Raw genomic sequence first — 10,390 nt, 5'->3', positions numbered from 1 at the left:
AGCGCTTTATCTACTTGTGTCAATAGATTTTAATTTACAAAAGGCTGTTATCATAAATCATCTATCCTGAAGGGATTTGTTCATATGTAATTTGCTGCATTATATACAAATTAGCACATGTTTTTATCATCTGAAACTCATTTGCGCATTTATCAACGGAACTCATCAGATTGATAACTGTTCGATTTTTTTCTCATGAACTCTCCTTTTCATGTAGTATGAAGATATATGCAATAGTATGAAAAGTGTTCTGAATTTATGCAATACTGCATGTGATAAATGAAATAGTGTGTTTTTATACCGTTCGCTTTTGACACACTCTAAGGATTTTTTATGTCACCGCTAGTTTTGAATGGACAAATATGAACAAAAAACCTAAATGCATACAAAATCATATATTGACTTAGTAGTCAGAGCCTGATGCATCTCGTAGAAAACATAAATCTGATTAGATGTATTATGTAACTGTGATCAAAAAAGGTTGTCTGACCTTAAAAAGAAACACGGCAACAATTACAGACCAAAGCATTTTCATTTATTTCTGTTTCGTTTTTTTTTTGTTTTTTTTTTTGTTCGGGACAAATAAGGAATGTGCAACACAACTTTAACAGAGGTTTAATACTAAAAAGGATATAATATAATAGTAATAAATATAATAGACATTACGGTGATTCCACCAGTGAAATCACAGTTCTCCTACAGTATGCATGTTCATCATAGGTTTCACAATGACAAACACAAAAAAGACAAAGTCTGCAGTTATAGCTTCGTATCGGAACCCTAAACTGGTTTTGGGTGAGTTACTCGTGTCACTGGCAAAGCCGGATAATAGTCCTCCGCTGATTACAAAAACGCATTAACACAGAAATGAAGCGAAAGCAAACAGTGTACGTATTGTTAGGAAAGAAAGATACTCGTTTAGGGGCGAATTGAAAGAGTAATCTCAATCAGAGTGACGCACGTTCACCACATCCCGTTCCTGACCAGTGAGAACGTACATCAGGAGGAACCGCATTGTTTGACATCAGAGATTGTGTAATTGAGGTTTATTGTTGACTCTTCCGTGAATATCAAAAGCTTAGATTCTAAGAAAAGAAAGGCATGAAGAGAAATTAATAGGGATTTAGGAGTATTTTTTTTTTTAAGTTAAATCTTTTGTTTCTTAATGACATTTATAGACGCATAGAGGTCATTTATATATTGTATAAAAACAGTTAAGTTATAAATCAGTTTAATATCGCTATTGATTGTTGGGATGTTTGTTTCCCGTATTAAAGCGGTTAAGAGAAATAATCGGGGTTTAATAGTGCTTGATCGACTGCATCTGTGGGACTAATTTTGACTCATCCATCCATTTTTTTTAAAGCGCAAAACACTAATACAATAGTCATAAAAGTAGCTCTTTGCTGTACTTATAATGGCTCTTACAATGGAAGAGTACAAAAAAGTGGCAGTCAACGTAAATGCTGTCAAAAGAGCTTCATTTATAGTCACCACCAAAAATCTGGAGTCTTTGGATCCTGTTTTTATTTAATACGACATAAAACGTCACATTAATCGTATCGCTTAATAAGAACGCCTTTTTAAAAGAGAAACAGTTCGTTACAAAATACAAAGGTTTTGTATTACTTGAATAAAGTATGCTGGCACTAGATTATTCTGAAGTCCAAAATTTAGGAAGACTGCATGGGAATTACATGCTTTTGCTCTCGGCGTGACAGCATCTTTCACGTTTCCAAAGGAGTAGTTGGATGTGACACCAAAAAAAGTCACACAAGAACACACAGGTACAAAAAAGTAGTCACTTTTCTTTACAAAAAAGTCGCTTTTTAGTACAAAGCCCTCTTAACAGAGGGTCAGCCTTTCGCCTTCACAGAAACCCACCCTAACATTCGCATCAAACTGTAACGTCTGATTTTAAAAAATCCAGCTTATGGCACTTTCGGTACAGCAGTCCGTCCCTCCGCATCTGGCAATGAATGGATTCCTGCAAATTCCAGCTAGATTGTGTGGGATGTTCGCTCGATCCAGATTCGGGCTCTGAAACAAGAGCAGAGTCCTGAGACGCGGCGGGAGATTCTCAGGAAGCGGGAGAATAACGTTCCTCCGCTTTACTCTCTCATCAAATATGGCCAACACGACGGCCATTGTAGTGAGGTGCTACGTCTCGGAGGACGGAGGCGAATGCGTCACTATCTCCACACAGCCTGACTCTAAGAGGTTCTCTGAGTCCAGCTTCGCTCCTTCCTCAACCTCCAACTCGAACTGAAACTTGTCTCCGCCATCGGTTCCCGTTTCGAAGAAGGGAGGGGAGGGACTCTGCGGTATCATGCTGTGGTACCAGTTCCTGTTCTCCTCTAAAGTGTCCAAGATATCCTGCGCATCCGGATGCACCAGGTCCGCCCAGGTCTCCCATAGTGGATGCACGATGTAATCAATGAAACCAACCTAAAAAGAAAACAAAGAAACGAACGAAAAGATAAGACTTAATTGTATTTAAATTGTATTTATATTTTATAACAACTTTACTTTTTTAAATATCTGTACCCACATATAACACAGTATTAATGAAATAAAGAGTGCATGTTTATGACTACGTTTCTTAGCATACGTAAGTATAATTTTTTAAGACAAGCTTACTTAATAGTTACTAAAAGTTTTACTTTAAAGCCCATTTTAAATACATGATATTTACATGATATACAAGTTTAAACAGAAATGACATTGCACTGTATTTTACTTATTTTCAATGTACTTTTCAGTACATTGAAATGCTTTAAACATTTCAAAAACAATATAACTATGAAACCGATTTAGTTCTACTTAAGTGGGTCAAAAAGCACTGGTTTCATAGACTGGGCTTAACTTAAGCCAGGACTAGGCCTTTAAGGTTTTTAAGCAACCTTTAAAAAAATGCCTTAGAAGAAACGCAGGCGTGCATCTCGAGACAGAAAAATAGCACTGACATATTTTACGTCAGAGCAAGATATTTTCATGCATTTTAGTCTTTGGGTAAGCTTAATAATTGCATTTAGTGTAAAACCGTGCAAGTTTCTGATTGATTTTGCACTCAAGTGTACTCTTTCAAAGTATATTATTTCCATAATAAGTACGCTAAAGTGTAGTTCTTTTTCAACGTGGAGTGACTTAAATATGAAGGATGGTTTGGATGCCCACCTGAGACTTCTCCACTGAAGCGGTGTGTTTGTCACACATCGGGCTGATCTCCATGCCTCGCTCTCTCTCTCGGTCACCCTGGTGGAAGAACTCCTCCATAATGCGGTCCGTCCATTGCCGGTACAGGTCTAATGGCTTGGTGGGATTGCTGAGATCGGCACAGTGGACCATATTTCGTAAGACCTGCGAGACAGGAACGTTGAAGAATACTGACTTGAGGAACTAGTAGCGAAGAAACAAAGCTGTTGAGAAGACACAGGCCAGGACTCACCTGTATCCGGTCCGTGTAGTTGTCCAGTAGCAGCACTCCTGAACTGGTCACTTTCTTAGTCTCGACCATCGTCTTCAAGTCAGCCAGTAAGCTCATGTGCTTGGACATGTCCGTTGCTAGTACCTATGGAAAGACATGGAGGCTTGTTGTTGCTAAAATTGTGTGAGGGTCCAAAACGTGTGAATATGTGGGACACAATTAGTGGTCAGGTTTTATATAGGTTTGTTAGCGTGATGTGTGGTTAACATCGCAAAAGCGCTATTAATCCTGCTTCTGAGTGGGATTTCATAACCCAGGGTGGCGCTAAAACACAAATTAAACATGTGACCGTGGCAATGTTTTTATTACGTTGTTACAGCAAAAGTGGTATAAAAATTAATTCCCTGATGCAATCATGGCATTATAACGTCCATCTATGTGGAATTGAGCTGTTTTGTCAAACCATATTTTCTCGAGATTTGTACCCTGATCGCTTCAATGCCATATCGATATACTGAGCAAAACTCTTCCATGCGAGGCTGTTTATGTGACGCTAACATTAAAACTTAATTTAAAAAACGTCGAATCTCTGATACTGTAATTCAGAGTTTGGAGCGAAAATGAATCATCCTTGTTTTACTGCCTCTTGTGTTCATTTACAAGAAACTGCGGTGATTCGTAAGTATAGTTGCGCTTTTTGAGTTTTTGCAGAGATGTAGGTTGGGCTACACGTTTACGAAGTCTAACATTTCTTACCACAAAGACGGTTTTCTAAGATTTCAGGAAATCTCAGACTGGTATTTCGGTGCGAAACCGAGCATGACTGCTATGTTCATCTATATCTCAACGAACCAAACAAAGTGAGAAATCGCTCACAAATGCCTACCATATCAATGACCATCTTCCTGAGAGTCTGGCGTTGCTTCTTGGTGAGGTTTTGGAAGATATCACAGTTTTCCCCTTGCAAGAGCTTGAAGCCAACCGCTAGGTGATGGTTCTCCAGAACAGACTCATCATTGTACATGAGAGCCAGCTCCGAGTCTGCAGCAAAGACAGGCATGATGTTTATGAGAGACATCAAACAGTCAGAACACTGAGGCTCGGTTCTTCCATATGGTTTGAGTTTCAATAACTGCAGCAGTTTGGATCTATAAGCACTCATGGTCTCATTCTATATGTCGATAAAACACACTCACTGGTATTAATTAGGAACTGGTTGGAGACTCCTGGGTGGTCCACATCATGGATGGCTGCTGCAAAGATAGCGGCCAGGATCTCCAGGTCTGTAAAGACGGCCTGATGATAATAATAGAGAGAGACAGTGTTACAAAAGAAACACCTATGACTGGCTGGAAATGTTGTTTTTATTCTTTTATTCTGTTTGTTATATAATTTTTTTAACAATTAAATTTTGTTTATGCAATTGTTATTTTACTTTATTTTAATTATATATATATATATATATATATATATATATATATATATATATATATATATATATATATATATATATATATATTTATTTTTTTCTCTTCTTTTGTTTTATATATTTTATTCTTTCTTTTTTCAATAATATAAATGCATTTTCAATAATTACGCATTTTAATTTTATCTTGATTTTATATTATTTCACAACTTTTTACATTTTATTTTCTTATTTAGGAAAAGTCATAGTTAATAGTTAACAAGTGTCATTTATTTTTTATATTTTTAGCCCTGCGTTAAATAAATAAAGTCTCATTGCAACTACACTATAACTACATTTCTAGGACATGCAGGAGTCGCTCACATCCAGTGCGGGTGTTGAGAGCAGGATGTGAGTGGACTGGGCCACGTCGGCCGCGTGTAGACTGTTGTGATAAGCCACGTCTGCGTGGTAGTGATCTTCAAGGGTCATCATGTACGTCACGAAGGTATCCACAGGGATCTTAAATGTCTTCATTAGATCTCTCTCCTACAGAAGAAAACTCCTTTAGTTACGTTCCATTTGTGAAAGACCTTTTTTGCGTCTCGCGTTTCTTTGTTTTGCGCACTGACCTGAAAGATGGCATACATGATGCAGGTCAGCGGCCGATGGTGAGAGTGCTCTGAAACTTTAAAGATGTTCAGACCCCATTTGTTGATGTCTTCCAGGTCCTAGAAAATGCAAGAGAGGATATGCATCCAATTATGTTACAAACTCGACAGAAGTGCGTGTTTCCACGCGACAGGTGGTCTGTACTATACCTTTGAGAGCAAGTCCTCCAAATCAGTTTTGACGCCGAAGCGAGCCGTGCCGCAGCTGCCGGACAGACCCGGGCCGTGCGTGACCTTCCTCACGCCGCTGATCTGAGTCATCAGCTGCTGCTGCCTCCTCTTCCTGTCCCGCGATTTAGGAGTGGGCGATGGGATCTCCAGTTCATTCTGCTTATCTACGGGGGGAAAGGTTTCGGCCCGTGTTTGTTAATTTCAGCACTCACACACTCAACTCACGACGGATACCATGACTTTACATGCTCTCTGAGTGAATTCAAATCAGCGAAACGAAGTTCGGTATTAGTAAAAGCCACCTACGAGAGCTTTTCGGCCAAGTTCAACGGTTTAGGCTACAGCTAAATATTCCCTGATGTAAAGACAGCTTAGACTGGAGAGACGGTTTAATGCTGGTACTGTATGACTGCACTAGTTATGTACGTTAAGCAGTTTGAAGGGAACGCAAATAGTGAAACTAAATAGACAAAATGAAATGAAAAACATTAAACCAGTTTTAATGCAAAAAACACATTGTGTTTTCACTTGATATCGATGGTACTTGATATCGGCTAGCTTTATTGACTGCAGTTGCCTTTATTTCTAGTAAATAAACTAAATTAAAGTATTAAATTACATAAAAAATAATTAAATTAAGTAAAAATTCTACTTTCATATTCTAGGTAATTTACACTTTTGGTTATGATGCAATAAAAGCAAAAAAAGTATTATATCGACCTACATAAAAATATATTATGCAGTTATGGTCTTTATAATAAGTATATTTATTTTTACTTTGTATGAAATTGTTTGAAAAAAAAAAAAATTAAGGTATACACTAAACAAAATATAAATATTGAGAAATTAAGTTATGAAAGAAAAAAGTATTTATTGAGCTACATTAAGTAACACTCTGGCTCACGCCTGAAGAAAATATACAACTTAATTATGGTCTTTACAATAAAAAATCTTTGTATGAATGTTTTTTGTCTTTGGGAAAACAAATAATTTGGATAAACATAACATCAAAATGACATAAATACAATTTAAGAAAATTTAATAAAACTAAAACTAAACTGTAACAAATTAGAGTAACTCTGTGCTGTGTTGTAATGTTATTTCTAATCATGTTTTTTAACATGAACATCAGAGGCAAGTTCATGCTTAAAACAAGCATGAGAAAACAGTCCAAGCCTCCTGAGATGAAAGAGTAAAGAGTTTCTCAGAACCACACATTTGTTCTTCTCTCTCAAACATTTCTTGTTTCTCATTCAGCAGAGTTGAGCTCTCGCTAGCGCTGCATGTTAAGTGCGTTTGTCTGAAAATCTCCCCGCGGATGACTGTGAGAAGTGTAGGCTGTAGGGCTCCGAACGGCAGGGTTAGGGGAGTACAGTGACCCCGTGGCATCTGACGCAGACTACAGCTTCAGCCCTCCTCTTTCTCACACACTCTCTCTAGCCGCCAGACCAGATCAGACCGGTTTGAATAACAGAGGCGCAGGCAATCATTAAACCCCCTCTTTCTAGATATCAGTGCTTTCGTGGTGAAGTTCGACAAACTGTCTATCCACAACCCTTTATCGAGATCACCATCTGAAGTGTGACTTTCACCAAACTTTTCAGTTTAGCTCACTAGTAATAAAAACACAACCAGTCTGGCCTGATGTGTGATTTTTGTGCTTTTTGCTCTCTTACACTTGCCAAGGATGCATTTATTTAAAATATAAAAATAAAAAAATAAGAAAAAGTAAAAACAGAAAAAATCTGAAATATTATTACAATTTAAAGCGACTGATTTCTACGTGAATATATTTTAAACTGTAATTTATTCCTTTCATGCAACGCTGTATTTTCAGCAACATTACTCCAGTCTTCAGTGTTCCTCAGAGAGCTTCTAATATGCTGATTTGATTCTCGAGAAACATTTATTCTATTTATCAGTGTTGAAAACAGTTGTGCTGATTAATGTTTTTATGAAAATTGCATGTTTTTTCAGGATTCTGTGATAAACGGAAATCTTTAAGAACGTTATAAATGTTATAAACCAAAAGGTTTCGCATCCTTTCTTAATAAAAGTGTTAAATAATTTACTTAAAAAAACCTCCTGACCCTGAACTCTTAAACAGGCCTTTTTTTGAAAAGATGACTCCAGCTACTGCTTTTATAATATTAAATATTATAACGCACAGAATATATTCATTTAAAAAAATTAAACATTCAGTTGCATTCGTATATGCAATTAGAATGTATGTGGCCCATTTCTTGAATTCCCAAGCCTTTAAACGCTCAAGGGTTCACAAAGGAACTATCGGTCACCATGTCATGTTTATGAAGACGATGAAAAGAGCGTTCAGACTCACCTAAGAATGTGTTGGAGATGAACTCAGACACCTGGTTTCCAGAGCGACTCATCTCAGACAGATGTGTCAGCTCCCGATTCAACATCCTCTTGAACTAAAACGCACAAAAAAAGACAAGTCTTGTTAAATTCATACACTATCAGTATCTCTAAACGTCTCATTGTACTGCAAGAAACTCGAGCGACATCTATATTAAACGACCAACACATGGCACACGACTCTCACAGACACACACCTTAATGTAACCCCAGGACACCGAGAGCAAATAGTTGACTTCAGGCATGTTGGAGTCTTTAGTTAATCGCCTAAACCCCTGAACTCAAACCAAAGCCCAGCACCGTCTCTCTTCATCTCATCTCATCCCTCTGCGTTCCCCTTCACATCCCAGCCAGGCTCGGGTAAACAGCACCCGTCAGGAGACAGAAATTCCAGGAGATCTGCTGCATCTGCCGTACGGTGCGTTTCCAACACTAAGTCTAGTTTCTGTCTCTCTATCCTCCTCCCTCTCTCTGTCTCTCTCTCTCTCTCCTGACCATACACTCCACTTCCACAAGACGGCCGAAAGACGGACACATGCTAAACTCGATACACAATGCTCTGCTTGTTTGCTCGCTGGACTAACAATTTCAATTTATTTGCATTTATATGCACGCTTTTATTTTTTTACATCCACGCATACTAGAAGCGATTTAAGTTGCTTAGTCTGCATATCTGAGCAAATAGGTTTGCAAAAGGCAGACTAAAGTTGCATGCAGTCAACACACACTACAATCATTAATCGGTCTTCCATATTTAATACAAAGTGACATATCTGTTCCTATCAGCTGCATTTCCGCAATATGTTGTTGTACTGGGAAGTTATGAACATGGTTTACAACAACTCATTTTTTACTCAGTGGAGCAAATATTTTTTTCTAAAATATATATCTCGCATATATATATCTAGCTTCTGTTAAATGCATAAACGCAATGTTGCGTTAAATTGCACGTTTTTTTAAATAATTGATAAATAAATAATGTTTTAAATAATAGCAAATAATTATTTAAATTTTACCTCAAAATATATAAATGATAAATTTTATAGCGCAAGACAGCATTTTAAAATAACAAATTGTTTTAGAATTGTTTTAAAATCAAATAAAAAGTGTAAAAATATAATAGTTAAGAAAGTCTAACTGTAGAGCTAATCCAATTTTTCTCCTTAAAGTATTTTATGTTTTGCTTAAGTCTAAACTTGGAATAATATAAAAGGCAATTCTGAGCTCATGTTCTCCATTCCTACAGCATAAAGCATAGACAAGAGACAACCAATCTCCTATAACACAGACGAATCAGTTCCTTCAGCATTAAACCTCAAAGCAACGCCAGACTTAGTTCAAAAGGCCCTTGCACTAACTCACCTCTCTCCAGCTTTTTAGCACACCATACTTTCTCCTTTTCTCTGAGTAGCATAATCCCATTGTTGCAGCGATGGTGTTTGTTCGCTGCTGGTGAGCATGTGGCGAGGCAGTGTCTGTGAGCTCACTTTGACGGCTGTCAGGAAGTGCGTTAGACTAAGAGCTGTGTGATTCACCTCTCCTCCCTCACGACTCCCAGCGCCTCCCTCTCTCTGTCTGCAGCTGCAGGTACAGAGCCGATCACTTTCTGCTCGCTGCTTCAAAGCTACGACTAAGGCTTTTGTTTTTCATAAATTATGAACAACGTAGATGAATTTCATGATGTGTTATCTTTACGGTAATATGGTAATAAGTAATAAACAAACAATAAAAAATATTTTTAATAATCATCTATATGTCTACAAATATATATATATATATATATATATATATATATATATATATATATATATATATATATGTGTGTGTATATATATGTGTGTATATATATATATATATATATATATATATATATATATATATAGCATCAAAAAAAAAAAAAAAAAAAAAAATATATATATATATATATCCAAAAAAAAAAAAAAAAAAAAAAATATATATATATATATATATATATATATATATAATAAATATATATAGTATAAATAACTAAATTTCTTTTAAAATATTTTTAATAATATCTATATGTACAAAAAAATAAAAATAATATATATATAGATGATTATTAAAAATATTAAAAATATTTTTATTGTTTTGTTTATTACTTATTACCGTATTACCGTACCGTAAATACACATGCATGTATATATTTAAAATAAAATATGTAATTTATATGTTCAATATATTTATGTGTAATCTAAAATGTTGTATAAACTTGTACATGCCAAAACATGAAACGGTTCTGAAAAATAACCGTAGCCTATATATCATATATGCACACAAAAAAACGGTGTACAGTTTAGTACAGTAAATTTCACT

The 10,390-nt window shown here is 36.2% G+C and overlaps 1 protein-coding gene across 2 annotated transcripts in view; it reads right to left on the bottom strand.

Moving 5' to 3' along the window:
* Positions 1 to 1,505: 1,505 nt before the first annotated feature.
* Positions 1,506 to 10,390, bottom strand: part of pde4bb (phosphodiesterase 4B, cAMP-specific b) — a 52,423-nt gene continuing 43,538 nt past the window's right edge. For both annotated transcript variants that reach the window (XM_043257912.1, XM_043257920.1), the window contains 9 exons: positions 8,016 to 8,109; positions 5,654 to 5,838; positions 5,465 to 5,563; positions 5,217 to 5,381; positions 4,624 to 4,723; positions 4,314 to 4,468; positions 3,449 to 3,571; positions 3,178 to 3,360; positions 1,506 to 2,448 (listed from right to left, as the gene is read on the bottom strand). In XM_043257912.1, coding sequence (XP_043113847.1) covers positions 2,161 to 2,448; positions 3,178 to 3,360; positions 3,449 to 3,571; positions 4,314 to 4,468; positions 4,624 to 4,723; positions 5,217 to 5,381; positions 5,465 to 5,563; positions 5,654 to 5,838; positions 8,016 to 8,109 — 1,392 coding nt within the window. In that variant the 3' untranslated portion in view covers positions 1,506 to 2,160. The remainder of the gene's footprint in view (positions 2,449 to 3,177; positions 3,361 to 3,448; positions 3,572 to 4,313; positions 4,469 to 4,623; positions 4,724 to 5,216; positions 5,382 to 5,464; positions 5,564 to 5,653; positions 5,839 to 8,015; positions 8,110 to 10,390) is intronic.

The sequence above is a fragment of the Puntigrus tetrazona genome, chromosome 2, assembly GCF_018831695.1.
Source record: "Puntigrus tetrazona isolate hp1 chromosome 2, ASM1883169v1, whole genome shotgun sequence".
NCBI lineage: Eukaryota > Metazoa > Chordata > Actinopteri > Cypriniformes > Cyprinidae > Puntigrus > Puntigrus tetrazona.
Note: the sequence above shows the minus strand (reverse complement) of the source record. Positions and strands in the feature narration are given on the sequence as shown.